The 16,400-nt window shown below is 35.2% G+C and overlaps 2 protein-coding genes across 2 annotated transcripts; one reads left to right on the top strand and one right to left on the bottom strand.

The window, feature by feature from the left end:
- LOC132605696 (uncharacterized) lies at positions 1-4,122 on the bottom strand. Its single transcript, XM_060318879.1, has 4 exons — positions 3,765-4,122; positions 1,495-1,556; positions 948-1,052; positions 1-337 (listed from the first exon to the last, which is right to left on the bottom strand). Exons 1-4 carry the CDS (start codon positions 4,000-4,002, stop codon positions 206-208), a joined length of 537 nt encoding a protein of 178 aa, XP_060174862.1. The 5' UTR covers positions 4,003-4,122; the 3' UTR covers positions 1-205.
- An 11,391-nt stretch (positions 4,123-15,513) lies between these two features.
- Positions 15,514-16,050, top strand: LOC132606079 (uncharacterized). Its single transcript, XM_060319411.1, has one exon. The coding sequence runs from the start codon at positions 15,514-15,516 to the stop codon at positions 16,048-16,050; it is 537 nt and encodes a 178-aa protein (XP_060175394.1).
- The last annotated feature ends 350 nt before the right edge of the window (positions 16,051-16,400 follow it).

Consider the following 16,400-nt stretch of genomic DNA (forward strand, 5'->3'; position numbering starts at 1 on the left):
TTCTCAGGAAACTACTTTTAGATAATTAATATATTGGTACAAGAAACTCAGAAATTTACAACTAACTGGAAAACTATTACCTTACAACCAATAAATTCAAGAATAGAGGATTCCTTTACTATAAGACTTGAAGGCCTACTAGCTATTTTGAAAGAAGCCAGATACATTGTTAATTACCGCGAACAAGTTTTGTTTTCTGCATTTCTTACTTGTACTTTTCCATTATTCTTCTAGCTTCTTCTAGACTGTCGTCAACAGAACCGGTGCCTCCACCGCCTTTTGGACCATCGTCCTTGTTCAAGGCTATGAATCCAAAGTAAATGACTCCCATCATCGTCTATACGTTAATGAAGAAATATTTAGTCGTCAATGAGCAAAAGTTATTTAAAGATCTCTATTGGAAAGTTAAGAAGGGAAACAATGCTAAAAGCAGACATGGAGCGTTGACAATTTTTGTCCTTGTGATATCTGACTAAGCACATTTAACCTTCAATTACTTAAAATATGCGCTTTTGATCTTTTTGCATATGAATATTCACAAATTCTCAAAATTATTAATCGCTCCACCGTAAATTATCCATGTATTATGTTAAACATATATTGTTACTCTGTATTTGAGGATAATATATTTCTAAAAGTACACATTTTAATTAATTGAAGGCCAGTGTTTGAGTCGTATATCACAATGACCAAAATCAGAATTTACCTATAACTAAGGGACCAGAAGTATTATTCTCCCTTTATTATTTTATTTATTTTCTCTTTGTTAATCCCTCAGAGCTACTGATAAAGGTTCGAAACTCGGTAGTTAATGCCCCCCAACTCTTATAATACCAGAAGTTTTTATTGCTGCATTCCATAATTTTCACCCAAAAGGCGACTTATAAAACCAAATTAATAGCTAAGTTTTTCCAATCCATGCAGGAATGAAGCATTGGAAAACGTACCAACACAAACAAAGCTGTCGACAGGAATGATTTGAGTACAAAAAGAGCAAGGGCCGCTCCGACTACAGTCACGGCAATCCTGGCTATCGGTCTTGGAATGGCATCCTAACATCAATTACAACAACAACAAGTACACCTCAGTCCCAAATAAGTCCGGGATGACATCCTAACATCAAAACAGAAGGAGAAGAAAAAAAAAAAAAAAAAAAAAAAAAGAGAGAAAGAAAGAAAGAATAAGAAGTATATGCAATTATATAATGGATTAACATGTTCTTGTATCATACTCTCTCCATTCCAATTTATGTGGCACCGTTTGACTAGGCAGAAAATTCAAGAAAGAAAGAAAGACTTGAATTTGTGGTCCAAAACAAACCTTTAGACATTTATGTGACTATAAATCATTTCATTAAGGATAAAAGGGGAATTTTAAAGTATAGAAATGTGACATTCTTCTTGGAACAGACTATAATGGAAGGTGTGCCACATAGATTGGGATGGACGGAGTAATTGATATTGTGACTGACAAATTGATATAAAGATGACTTACAGGTACCATGTTGGTTCCAGCTTCAACTCCATCCTTTCCAACTCTCCATGCAGTTTGAAGAACTATTAAAATTTCAGCACATATTGAAGTAATCATTAGAGTCTAGACTATATATCAAGAAATAACACAAAGAAAAACGTACTGTTTTACACAGAGCTAACTGAAATATGTTCTTTTTCCTAACTAAAACTTTATATTTTACTCTCCCAAAACAGGACATAGAGGATGAAAAGTCTTGTTCTTTGAGTCCAAAAGTTAAGTTTTGAAGTTCGAAAGAATATGTCAAAATTCTTTCGCCATTGATTTGTCCCTCCTCAAGCATAAATAGTATTTGTCTTAATGCGGAAAGCAGCAACAACCATTATGGTCAAACTGCTTTTGAATAGAATGATGATTTTTACTGCCCAAGTACTAATAACTGGTGTTATCAACGGCGATAAGAGCAAAAAGGCTCTAAGGTCAGTTGGGGCTTTAAGCACAAAGCGCGAATAAAGCATGGGATTTAGAACTCTAAACTAATACTCCCTCCGTTTCAATTCATGTGAACCTACTTGGCTGGGTGTGGAGTTTAAGAGAGAAGAGATGACTTTTAAACTTGTGGTGTTAAATGAGTCACATATAAATGGTGGGTAAATTGTTTTCAAATATAGAAAGGGGTCATTCTTTTTGGCACGGACTAATAAGGAAATAGGTTCACATAAATTGAAACAGAGGGAGTATTCAGTGGAGCTGCATCGATGGCCTAGACACCGCGGCCATAAAGAATTAAAAAAGGAACTCTGAAGTCATCTTTTTAGTCGTCCAAGATTGGTAGCTAGAAAAAGATTACTAAACAACAGGTCTACACATTTATGATCACAAACTCGGTCTGATATAAAATTAAAATTATGTTCACTACCAAAACCTAATATCAAAGAAACTGAATTTTTTTTTACGATAAACTGAAATATCAATTGTTTAGTGTTGCCTATTCAGGATTACGCTCATTGGCAAGGAAGGTATGCCTTAGGGTTTTCATGAGGACACTGAAGCGTCCGCTAAGCGAGGTGAAGCACTCAACATGTTTTGCTCCTAGCTTCAGGGCTTAAGCGTGCATTTACAACACTGCTAGAGTAAAGCTAAAATCTTCCTCCCTGTACCACCGAGAAGTACTGGAAAAAAAGGTTGAAACTCCCAGTGGTTTCAAGACTGATTCAACTCCTTAGTTCCTACTTCTACTAGAACTATCAGATGATCCTCAAGTTGAAAAACTTAATCCCTGCATTGTCTTTTAACCCAAACAAGCTGTTCTCTGTAAGTCTTGCATTTTGGAACAACCCCTATAGTAGAAGCAAGCTGTAGCTCTAGCATCAATATTCCTAATCCTCGAGTCCCAAAAAGAAAGGCACTATTACTATTTGAGTCAATACATTTTTTCTAACTACTTCCTCAAGTTTTAAATGTTTAATTATGTGACTATACTACTTTTTGTTAAGTGTGTAAATTTTACTTCAAAAAATATTAAGAAATAGTGTTCTAATGCACTCTGAAATGTTCTGGGCAGGGAGTACGTGATCAATGCATATAAAATCCTGAAGTAATATTTAGTCAAGGTGTGTGCGAGCTGGCCTAAACAACACGGTTAGTGGAAGGAAATGTTAGTGGTGGAAGAACAAGTGGAGCGGAGAGCTAAAATGGGTTGGGGACATTGAGGTGGCATGCCACGTGGCGTCCACCTCATCAAAATATCAGTGTCACGTAAGAGCGTCCACCTTAAACAGCCCTAACGGAGGACGGGCACATTTGAACCACTTAGGTAACGACAACGGTATTTTTGTACGTATAGCAGAGGGGCAAAATTTAACCCTTTTCCCTATTTTTAGTTGTCCATGATTGGTAGCTAAAACAAGATCATTAGACAACAGGTCTTCACATTAATGATCACAATTCCCTCTAAAACAGAATTGAAATTGTGTTCACTAGTCACTACCAAAATCCAATAACGATTCTGGCGGAGCCAGGATTTTCTGTAAGGGGGTTCAAAAATATGAAGAAGTAAACATATGAAGAAGTCAAGGAGCCAAGGGTTCAATACCTACCATATATACATAAAAAAATAATTTTAACCTTCAATATACACTGTAATTTTCTACCGAGGAGTTCACTTGGCTCCGCCACATTCTGCCTATGTACAAAGTATATCTGGTCCCTAAGCCTGAAAAATACTCTAATGAACTATAAATACAACAAGAAACTAAGCCAATGTTCTCTAAAACAAGTAAAGATTGTACCTTTCAAGAAATTGGATTGAGCTGCAAAAATTAAGGGTGTTGCTTTAAACTTGTGGCTCCTTAGATTCTTGAATTGTGTGGTGGATAAAGCTGTTTGCTTTTTCAACTTTAGCAGTGAACTTGAAGAAAGAAATTGTGATGGTTTGAGAGCAAAAATTGTTTTTTGATTTCTTCTGTAACGTTTTGGTGATTGAAATGAAACAAAAAGTGTAGAATGAAATGCAACTGTGGAAGCCATAAATATATTTATGACTTACAGAAAGAAACCAAGAATTTTTATTTTAATTATTATGAGCAGAAATCAGATTATATATAGTGCCATTCTTTGTGAGGCTACAAAAATGACTCTGAATTTGAATTGGAATTAGATTGAAAGAGATGGAAAGGAGATATTGGGTTTTTTCTTGGGTTGGATTTGAGGAGTCCATTTTGGCTAAAAGCCCATCATGGGATGGGATTAGGCCCAGTTTTATGGAAGGGCCACTTTTCAAAATCTTGAGCAGATATTCTGCTTTTTGGGCTCTGTTGGGGCCTCCTCCTTTGAGAATAGGGGAATTTTCATAAGGGCAATTTGTAGGATCGTCCTTCACTGGGGTGGTCTTTAATTTTTGTTCCTCAAATAGGTGGTCTTTAACTTTTTCCCTTCGCTAAAAATTCTTTGGTTTATGGTTCGACCCCCCGCTCAGTAAAAAAATTACAAAAAAAAAAATCAAAAGGTAGAGTATGGATTCGCAAAACAGAGTTTTGAATTTGCATGGGTAGAATTTTGCTCTGCCTTGCGATTTTTTTTTACTGAGCTGGGGTTTGAACCCACAGTCTCGAGGTATTAGGCGAAGGGTAAAACTTAAAGACCACCAATTTGAAGGACAAAAATTAAAGACCACCCCAATTGAATGGAAAATTCGCGCGAAAAAATGTTTTCATAACTAGCACTATTTATGCCCTTAATAATAAATTATGGCGATATTCTTGAGTTTTTCAAAATATAGCAATAGTTTTTTTCATAACATATCGTATATACATACATACACTAGCGGACATACATACAGTGATATATGCATGCATACATATATATATTACCTGTCGTACTTACATACATACAGTAGCTGCCATACATACATATAGTAAAAAATGCGCAACAAAACAAAACAAAAATCTAGTTATATTTTGTGATTGCTGCTAATCGTGCTAGTTATAAGACAGCGCCTAACGGATGAGATCTTCTACCACACTTCTAAGTATGTGTTTACTAAGATCAAGCATTAAAGCCTATGATTCTGTGGAATGGCAATTCCTGGAACAAGTCCTCTACTGTTTGAATTTTCCTTCTAAATTTGTAAAGTGGATCATGATATGTGTGACCACTGTGTCCTACTCTGTCAATATAAGTGGTTATCCCACTCTTCCCTTCCCTGCAAAGAAAGGCTTAAGGCAAAGTGACCCTCTATCACCTTTCCTATTTGTTATTGTTATGGAGTATTTCTCCAGGAACCTCAAAAAACTAGGAAGGATCCCGAATTTCAATTTTCACTCCAAGTGTGAAAAGTTGAAAATTATCCAATTGAGTTTTGTTGATGACATGTTGCTGTTTAGCATAGGTGATATTTGGTCTGTGCAAATGTTGTACAAATGCTTCCAGGAATTCGCACTGGTATCAGGACTTCAGGCTAATATTGACAAGAGCTCCATATATTTTGGAGGGGTCCTAGATGCTAATCAACTGGCCATAATGGAGTCTCTTGGGTTTGTTAAAGGTGAGTTAACTTTCAGCTATCTAGGGGTTCCCCTTAGTTCAAAAAGATTGTCTATCAACCAATGTCAGCCCCTTCTAGAGAAAATAATGAGTAGAATTACTTCGTGGACTGCTAAATTCTTATCATATCCTGGTAGAGTCCAATTGATAAAGAGTATCCTGTTCTCTATTCAAGTGTTCTGGTCCTAGATTTTTATTCTTTCTTAAAAACTTATTAAAGTTGTGGAATCAGTTTTAGAAGATTTCTTTGGACTGGTACTACTTCAATGTCCAAGAAGTCTCTACTGGCCTGGGAAACATTGTGCCATGCAAGGGTTGCTGGTGGTTTAAACCTTCTTGATATACAGACCTGGAATAAAGCTGCCATCTGTAAGTTATTATGGAACGTTAGCCTAAAGAAAGACAGGTTGTGGGTTAGGTGGGTAAATGTCTATTATATAAAATCAGATAATATTTGGACAACTAAGTTTGCAAATGCATCATGGGTAGTTCAAAAAATTTTACAAGCTAGGAAACACCTGGTGGCTGCTGGTTATGATGATTTCTCCTTGCAACAGTTATAAAGATTCTCTATCAAACAGTTATATGTGAAGCTTATAGGGAATTTTACTAAAGTAAATTGGAGAAAACTGATCTCTAACAATTATGGATGCCCTATGCCCTAAATGGATTTTTATTCTACAAATGGCTATCTGGGGTAGGCTACTTACTAGAGATAGGATCACCCAACGGGGAATCACAGACTCAGTGTTGTGCCCTCTGTGTGGTTTAATGAATGAATGCCATGACCATTTGTTCTTCCTATATGAATTCTTTGGTGCTGTGTGGAATGCCCTAAAGGATTGCTAGGCTGGCTCAAAATTGGCAAGGAGAAGTGATGTGGGTTGTGCAGAATGCAAAGGGGAATAATGTGAAACTATTTAGAATAACATTGGCAAGCGCTGTCTACACAATTTGGCAAGAAAGAAACACTCGCATATTTCAAGCCAAACAGAGGAGTAGTGCTCAGGTGATTAAGGTAATCATACAAGAGGTGGTCTGCAGGGGATATATGAGGCCGAGACTTTGCAAAGAATTGGAGCAACTAAATTACTATCCTGTACTTTCCTAGGGGAATGCACTGAGCTGTAATGAAGATGTGTTGCTGAGTAGACTGTAGGTGAGAGATGTTCTAGGTGCCATTCACAGGCTATGGGGCTATGTCCATTCCTGTATTTTTTTTCACTTGTACTTAAACGTTCACTTGGCAACAAAATGTTTATTTACCAAAAAAAAAAAAAAGCATTAAGTATTTCGAGAATAACTTTAATAAATTAGGAATTTTTACTCATTGTAGCTCCTTTTAAGACCTAATTATTAATATTAACCACCCTTTTATTTAATTATATTTAGTAGGTAATTAACTTTTCTAAATTACAATTAGTAGCTATATCAGAAATAGCTACCCAAATACATATATCTTTCTCTATTCCTAATCACTACCCATTTCAGATTTTTCATTTCTCAAAACCCTAAAAAACTTTTTCTCTCCCCTTCTCTCATCTGCGCCGCCATAGATGACAGTGTGAAACAGATTTTTGGTGACGATCGTAAGTACGTGAGATGCGGCGGAGAAGATTGTTGTGGTGGCTATTGTAACAGCGTGAGAAGCGGCGGGAGAAGATAGCGTGGAATTGGAGGGGTTGGGGTTTTGATTGTGATGACGCTTACATGGACGGAGCAAATAGTGGAGATCGGAATCATCTAAATCTAGTGCTTCTCAGATCTGGAGGGAAAATCAGTGGATTGGCTAATGGGTGTTTTTTTTTTTTGATCTTCTTCATTGATTCAGGGAAGAAGGGCTCGAGTTGCTGCTACTTCTATTCTTAACGGACAACATGCCACCATAGATGACATCCTTTCCACAAGGAATTTAGAGATGAATGCAGTTCTTGGAAGGATGGCTTCCACTGCGCAAGAGTTGGCACGCTATCATTCAGGGGATGAAGATGGCTAATGGGTGGGTTGACGGTTGTGTCGTCGTCGATACTCAGATCTGGGCTGTGTGTATTTTTGTATTTTTTGAGTGTATTTGTTAAAAACCAAATAAAAATACATTCAACAAAAGCTACATCTCACAAACACACTATTTTTGAATGTATTTGTCTTGTATTTTTTAGTGTATTTGTTAAAAACCAAACACACTATTTTTTAATGTATTTGTCATATATTTGAATTTTTTTTGGTCTCGTATCTGAATGTATTTGTTGAAATCCATTCAAATACACGAAAATTTGAATGTATTTGGCTTCATATGTAGTTGGAATGTACACAATGTATTTGAAATTTTGTTTGAATCCATTCAAATACAGTGAATATATGAACACTGTTTTCAAATACACGGAAATTTGAATGTATTTGGCTTCAAATGTATTTTGAATGTACACAATGTATTTTGAAATACATAAAAAAAAATCACTAAAACACATAAAAAAAAAAACTGAAATACATTAAAGTAAAAAAAAAAAATCACTGAAATACATCAAATACAGCTAAATGTTAGCGACATATGGTAAATTAGAAAAGGTTGCTATGGGGAGTAAGTTGGACCTTTTAAGGTAGTTATTTGTGTAAGTTTGCCAATAAATTAATTAAACCATGTCTTGAACACCCGCCCTATTATACCAGGTTGGATGAGTCTTTTCCAGTCCGGGTCAAATATGGTACAGCCCAACTAAACTTCACAGAAAATTGATAAAATATGGGTGGGTAATTTCCTTTTCCTTGGCTTCCGTTAGAATAAAAGAAGTGGTTTCCCGCTTTGAACTTTTTCTGTTTCTTCTAGAGCTGTCAAAACGGGCTGGCCAGACCATTCGGGCTAGCCCACGCGAGCTTTGGAATTTGACGGGCCAGGCTGAGTTGGCCCACCATTTTGATGGGCCTTAAAACAAGAAGCCCAACCCATCAATAGTGGGCTTTTTGTCACGACCCGACTAAGGGGCCATGACGGACACTCGTAGTTGACTACCTCATTACGCTAGCCATCATACTCATCCTAGACACATATGCTCTCCAAGGTAATACATAAATATACATAAGCTCTTACGGCTACAAAAATGATATACATGAATATACACTGATGTATCCATAAGACAATCACTACCCACGCATCCGTATCTACGAGCCTCTACTAGAGTAATGAGACATAAGGATGGGTACCCCTCCGTGCCCAAATATATATATATATATATATATATATATATATATATATTATACACACAAAATATGTATCAAAAATGGCACCTCCGGAATAGTGGAGTGCTCCTGTAAATCTGCTGAGTAGCTCCTAGGAATCTGGGCCACCTCCCTGTCTACCTGGGGGCATGAACACAGCGTCCAAAATAAAGGACGTCAATACGAATAATGTACTGAGTATGTAAGACATGTACAATAATAACATGTCGAAGAGATAAGAGAATAGTAAGTAAGGAAACAACCTGCAACTGAATGTCACTTAAGACAGAATAGTGCATGCTAACTTACATCATAAACAACATCATGTCAAGTATGCATATATAAGCTGCCCGACCATATAGGTACGGTGTGATCATCAATATCCCGCGTCCAGGCCTCCCGCGTCCGGGGTAACCATCTCATGCCGCCCACTAGTGGTGTCTACCCATGCCATCTAGACATAGTGTATATGCCTCCCGCCTTAGCGGTGTCTGCCCGGCCATATAGGCGCGGTTTAATCTAATCATCGTATACTCATCATAAAGCATGCATTAGAACTCAAATACAAATTATAACTCTATTGGGGTGACGTAAGGTCGAGAACCCCTGATTCCATTATGATATAGTCATGATCATCCTGCCTCACCTTGAAGGAACTAGCATTATAAGGTAAGTCTAGCAAAAATGAATTACATCAAGGAATCATTAGCTTTATACGAATATTATATCATAAGCTTTGGAATCTCTAGACTTGGACTTATCATCCTCATTGTCATATTCATAACGCATCTCTTATCTTTATTTCGTGAGAAGCTCTTAATAATCATAGACTCATAGTTTCCGGAATATAGGAGAGTCATGGAAAGATAAAGGAAGTCATGTTGTAGGAATCATGCCTTAGAGAAGAAGGGACTAGCCTCACATACCTTTTCGTCTCTCCAACTTTATCAATTAAGTGCTTTCCTCCAATGTTCACGATTCTACATTCAAGAGAATTCGTACTAGAATTAGACAATCGGAAACATACTTAAGCTTAAGTTAAAACTAATGAAAATTGGGCAGCATCTCCTTTGTTTCTACAACTTTCTCCATACAATATAACAACTCCCAAACATCAACAACACACCCACAATATCATAATCGATAAACTTCATTAAGTTAGTCATTATTCAACACCACATTCATCCTCATATAATGCTTCTCCAATATTCTTAATATCATTTACAGTAAGATTATACTCATAACTACAATAAGATTATACTCATAACGTCTCAAGAATTATGATTCATGTCAAACTACTATTCAAGAATACTATTATTTCACAATTGAGTTCCATATTCTACTTTCTTCCATAATCTAAGTCTTTCAACCATTCAATATTCTTTATAACATGAAATTATTATAAAACTCACCTTTGCTTGTGTAGGAATGGGTTTTGGATGGAAATGTCTCACTTGGAGAAAACCCTAGCTTTAACTTCAAAGAGATTCTTGACTTCTAGCAACCCCAAAAAGCTCCCTTGCACTTGATTTCCTTGGATTGATGATGTTGATCTTTGATTTGCCTTGAATTTATGTAAGTGAAGGGTGTGGAATGTTCTAGAGGTTTAGAGAGAAGTGGAGAAGTTGGAAGAATGAGAAATTAGAAGTGGGAACACATTTATATACTTGGAAAATACTCAGCCCGTTGGGAGTTATACAGACCCTTATATGGTCCGTATAAGTGATCGTATTTCACCATCAGGTAAATCCCTTTTTCTGTTGGGTTATATGGACCCTTATACGGACCGTATAAAGTTATACGGACCGTATAAGTGTCGTATAACTTCACTTTTCTAAAATTATTTCCGTCATTTCGTTTGATCTTCAATCCTTATGGAACCTTCATAGCACTTGTTTAGCACTTCATTATCAACCTAAGGAGCATTATAACTTTTCCTCAAGACATTATTAAGTCAACATTAGCTCGGTACTTTGCAAACCCTTTTTCAAGCACGACTTATACTTTACATTCTTCAACGAACTTTCTTCTCTCGCCTCGCATGTCTTTGGAATCTTAATTAGAATCATTAAGTACCCCTTCTTACTTGTAGGGACATCACATACGTCTCACCCTGCGTTAGTCTATCCGCCACACGACGACATGAAATTTTTCGAGGTGTAACACTTTTTATGGTAATTAAGAAATATTTTTTGTCAGTCTCTAGTTGAGAGGTTCTTGCCACTTCTTGGGAAGGAGTTTGGGAGATTGTGGGAGTTAAGTGGTGACAAATAATCACAAGCAAGAGTCTGTAGGTTGAAATATTTTCATAGTTGTTTGGTTGCTCGGAAAGTGAAGAAGAAGAATTAAAACTCCATTTAAAATCGTTGAAGCTCGCTTAAGTTTGAGTTTGAAAATTGAAATTATTTCGAGCGGGTGTTCTTGGCAGTGGCGGAACCAGGATTTTCACTAAGGGGTTTCAAAATATGAAAATGTAAACACACGAAAAAGCAAAAGGGGGTTCAACGTCTACCATAGACATAAAAAAAAAAAAAATTAACCATGTATAAACAGTGTAATTTTCTGCAAAGGGGGTTTGAACTAAGTACATCTTAAGGAGTTTGAATCTCAATTTTGTGCCACTTTGGTGTAGTTTTGAGGTGATTTGAATTGAAATTTGAGTAAAATTTGAAATAGCAGATGAACATGGAATAAAATGAATGTGTATCCCTGTGAATTCCCTACACATGTATATTTGTGTAAACCTGTGTGTGACATATATGCGTCACAAAGAAATATTTCAACTCAATTTTAACTCCAAATGAGTCCAAAACACGTCCAATATTCCTCAAATTTTAACTCTCATTTTTATTATTAATTTGATCTAATAACTTAAAAAATAAAATACTTATTACATGTTATAATAAATTAAATTATACATATCATATAATTTTTTTCACATTACCAGTATATATATATATAACTTAAACCCATTTAAATTCATCAATATTCAGAAAGAAGAAATGAATGCTAACTTCACAACCACCAGCAACCTCATGATATATTGCCAAATGGGTTCACATGGCTCCCTCAGTCCTTAGATCCATTGCTGACCAAAAATCAGAGATACCAAAACTATATAAAAAATAAAAAATAAATAAAAGAAGTAAATAGTAGTGAATTTTTCACATTAATAACTAGAGGCCTTCTTAGATTGGACAAGATATTGATATCTTGATCTATAACGTCTAATACATGACTTATTAGATAAAGATGCATAAGAATTTATTCCACAAAAGAACGAATTTAAGTTATATGTTTCGGTAATATAAGAAAATTACACAATTAATTGTTTAACTTATTATAGCGAGTTATTAATCTACAAGTTTATAAGATTATCAATATTATCGAGTATACCTCTATTGCACTTGCAAGGAAAGAAGAGGGAATGCATTACGTTTTCACTTATTAACTTTTTCCAAAAAAAAAAAAAGTATATATATATATAATGATTGTGATATGAAAAACCGGTTTAACCAATAAACCTAACCAATAAAAACGCTATTGGTTTGTCGATATCAGGTTATTGGGTTATTGGTTCGGTTTCCTATTTTCAGTATTTAGTTAATGGTTAAGTCGATAACCTAATAAGCTTATATTAAAATTATCTTTTTATCCCTAATTATATATTAGTGGCTTTAAATTTAAATTTAAATTTTAAATTACAAATATTTTGGATCTTTGAAGTTGCTGTCTTGGTGTTGCTGCTGCTTACTATTTTCTTTTGCATTATATTTTATAGTTTTTGTCTTGTTGTTGGTGTTTTGTTTCTGAAGAAGTTGGGTAGGCCTTGTTTATGAACAAATGAACTGTGAACTAATATTTTTTTGTTTTTGAAAAACTGCTACAGTGCATTTATAGTTTTTGTCCTGTAATTTGTGTAGATTTTATGCATGAAGATAGTGTGTGTGTGTGTGTGTGTGTATATATATATGAACAAATGAAAACAAGAGAAAGCAAAAAAAATTAGCGAAACATTTTCTTATTGGTTAAACCGAAAACCAAACCGTCAAGGATAAAAGATCAATAAACCAAAAACAGATAAGATTATCTTATCGGTTTGATTTAGCGTATTTGCAAATCGAAAATCGATAAACTAAACCAATACATAAAACCGAATTGAACCTACCGATAAACACGCCTAGTGATATGTCTATTCCCTTACAGTCTATCGATAAGGCTTTTTTAATTTATTAAAATAATAAAAATAGGTCTCTACAAACATGCGTGATGCGCCGAGCTAAATAAATTGAATTTCCTTAATTGGAATAATATATTGTGCAACCTAGCAATAGAATCATTATTTTTGCATCTATAAAGTGGTTTAATTAAAACAATAAAAACATGCTTGTACAGGAACGAAGCTAAGTGGACACCAGGAATTCAATTGAATTCACCAGAATATTATACGGCATAAAAGCAAGAATTATTATTCTTGCAGATATATAGATTCTTGAATTAATCCACTTGACATGAGGAAAAATTCTGATCTAATGGCTAATGTAGGTTCAATGATTGTTTTAGGTCATAAATTCTGATCTAGTGGTTAATGTTGGGTTGTTTTAATAAGACACAGCAAATAATAAATATTGTATTTCTTCTCCTCTTTTTAAATTGTTTTATAGGGTTTGTTTTAATCAGCCTGTTACCAAGATAAATATTTATTTTAAACGGTCATAATTAGTGGTGAAATTAGACTTTAGACATAATGACTTCTAAATTGAGAAAGTAAGTTCTTAAATATATGTCTGTTCTATTAATTATACTTATTTTCGTATATATATAAGATCATCTTTGAATTTATTTGCAGCTATAACATTTGTCTCATGATAATTAATTTTCATAAATATATAATAAAAGTGCACATTAATGACAAGCAATATACATGCTACGAGGCATAATTAAGTGCAGCCGCCTCTATATATGATTAATCCGAGGCTACCAAATGGAGACAGCATTACTATTGCAATGGTAAACCCGGTTGTTACGCCCTGATTATAAATAAATAAAGTCTACATTATCAAAAAAAAAAAAAAAAAAAAAAAAAAGATATCTTTGAACAAAGAGAGCAATTTATGTGACTCATATATATGCCCTAGGTTTTCGAAAGGGACACACAGACACACACGCATAATATACATAATTTCACATTGTCAAAGTAATTTAATTAGTTATAACTAATTATTTATGTATTTATAGGTTAGTAAATTATAATTAATATAGACCGCTGTTAATATGCAGACGTTAAAATATTTTGAGCATGAGTTCGTTCGCTCTGTGAGCAGAGCGGTATATCGAAAAAAATGGTTATCTTACTTAAGCAATTCTTATTGTTTCAATCCTAACAGGAAAGGGAGAGAAACATATACTCAATTTAAAGTCAGTAAATAGAATTCCATAGTTGATCTCATAGACGCGTTATATAATTCTATTTTGTTTTTTACTATAACTATATGTAGGCCAAACCTGCTAAATTTAGAACATACTACTTGGTCACTCAATTAATATTGTTGGCTATATCAACCAAATATATGCAATATTACTGTTTAACGTGTAGTCATTTATCAAGCTCATCTATATCACTTGCTATCATAAAAAAATACTAGAGTTGGAAGTATTTTTAGCATCAGAATGGGGGTCACAGTAGTTAAGTAATGAGCAAGTTGATCTTACCTACGTAAATTAAATGCATTGTTTTCGCCCATACATTCCCAGCTAGCTTGTAAGTAAATGAATGAAAGCTAGCAGAGGTTCAAAAAAATAAAAATAAAAAGTAGTAGTAGTAGACTAGTAGTAAATAATTTGGGTTTTGTTTACAATGATGAAGGTTATTTTCTAGATTTTTTTTTTTTTTTGGGAAATGACTTATTTGTTGGAAAACAAATTGCTGGAAAAATTATTTCGTTGTTTGGTTAATGTAAAGTGAAAAATATTTTCAAGATTGATAATATATAGTATTAGGAAGGGGAGTCATGGAACAACGATACTTACGAGCCGCGGAGTCTGCTACTAATGCTTGCATTAGGGTATATAGGGTACGTACCTACACAATACTCCCTCAGTTGCGGTCCATCCCCGGATGCTTTGACGATACTACATTGGGAATAGCCGGGATAGCTCGGTTCATAGAGCAGAGGACTCGTGAACGTGGGATGGCTGCTGAGTTTTTCCTTGAAAACTACGTTTGTTCAGTTTCGATAATTCAAATTTATTATTTGTCAAGTAAAGATGAGAAGCACTTCATGCATCGAACTGCCCTTTTTATTGATAATACTATTAGCAAACAAGATTGTTTTTCAATGAACTATTTGAGTATTATATATTGATAATAATGTCTGAGTGTCGGTTAGAGTAGTGAGATCGTCATGAACAAAAATAACTTCCGCCCAAAAGTGAGAAAAATCATTTTCCCCTCTTTTTGATGAAAATATTTTATCCAAAAAAATATTTTTTGATCACCAAACACTAGACTGTAACTTATTTTCCGAAAAATATTTCCATTCTTTTGTTCGAAGAACCATTTTAATCAGGACCCATGCATGATATTATATATTGCATTATTACAGCATTAAATCCCATTTAATGTTTTCATGCTTTCTTCACCAAGACACAAATATATTTCTACTTATAAAAGGATACTCAAGGAAACACACTCAAGTACCAAAATAGGAAAAAGCAAAAGAAAAGAGTAGTTAAAAAAAGAGTGTTTTTTTTTTTGTTAGAGGAACTAGTTATACAAAAGAGATGGCTACTAAGATGTCTATGGTTTTCACTTTTCTTGGTTTATTAGCAATTATTTGTACCACAACAGCTAGAGAAATGCCTAGTGACAAAGGTCTTGCTGATCAGAAGAATTTTGTGGGGGTTGGTGGTGTTGGAGGATTTAGTGGTGTTGGAAGCAATGGGCTGCCTATTGGTGGAGTTGGAGGTGGGGTAGGTGGTGGTGCTGACCTGGGTGGTGGACTTGGTGGTGCAGTGGGGGGTGTTGGTGGAATTGGTGGGGTAGGAGGACTTGGTGGGGCAGCGGGACTTGGTGGACTAGGGGGTGGAGCTGGTGGACTAGGTGGGTTGGGGGGTGGTGATGGTGGACTTGGCGGACTAGGGGGTGGTGCTGGTGGACTAGGTGGGTTGGGTGGTGGTGATGGTGGACTTGGTGGATTAGGGGGTGGTGTTGGTGGACTTGGGGGTGCAGGGGGGTTGGGGGATGTAGGTGGGTTGGGTGGTGCAGGGGGGTTGGGTGGTGGTTGTGGACCTTGTAGTGGGGCTGGAAGTCTTCCATGACCATGAGAGGATATTTGATAATTAGGTCAAGTGAAGTGATATTGTTAAGTCAAGTGATATTTTTCATGCAAGTTTGGATATCAAAGTTTGTTAAGAGTGTAATTTTGTTGTTGTTTTTATTTATTTTGTTGTAATTTTGGTTTGAGTTTGTGTGAACGTTTTGCATTGTATTGATTATTTTTTCGGATTTTTCTAATGTTGATTAATGTCGTCTTATAAGTATGAGGTGTTGAATATTACTTCTTCTCCGTGCCTGTTTCACATACGTTATGCACAACATTTACCTTTTGCTAGCTATCTTATTTTTCATTGGACAGTTAGAACTTTGAGTGAATGTATTTTAAGCTCAT

The sequence above is a fragment of the Lycium barbarum genome, chromosome 8 (genome assembly GCF_019175385.1).
Source record: "Lycium barbarum isolate Lr01 chromosome 8, ASM1917538v2, whole genome shotgun sequence".
NCBI classification, from domain to species: domain Eukaryota; kingdom Viridiplantae; phylum Streptophyta; class Magnoliopsida; order Solanales; family Solanaceae; genus Lycium; species Lycium barbarum.

What these genes read in the sequence shown, in the direction of transcription:
- LOC132606079 (XM_060319411.1), top strand. Translation starts at nt 15,514, where the DNA reads ATGGCTACTAAGATGTCTATGGTTTTCACTTTTCTTGGTTTATTAGCA.
- LOC132605696 (XM_060318879.1), bottom strand. Translation starts at nt 4,002, where the DNA reads ATGGCTTCCACAGTTGCATTTCATTCTACACTTTTTGTTTCATTTCAA. An exon ending in CTGGAACCAACATGGTACCT is followed by an intron (nt 1,053 to 1,494) that starts GTAAGTCATCTT and finishes AATTGATGTTAG; the next exon opens with GATGCCATTCCAAGACCGAT. An exon ending in CGACAGCTTTGTTTGTGTTG is followed by an intron (nt 338 to 947) that starts GTACGTTTTCCA and finishes ATTAACGTATAG; the next exon opens with ACGATGATGGGAGTCATTTA.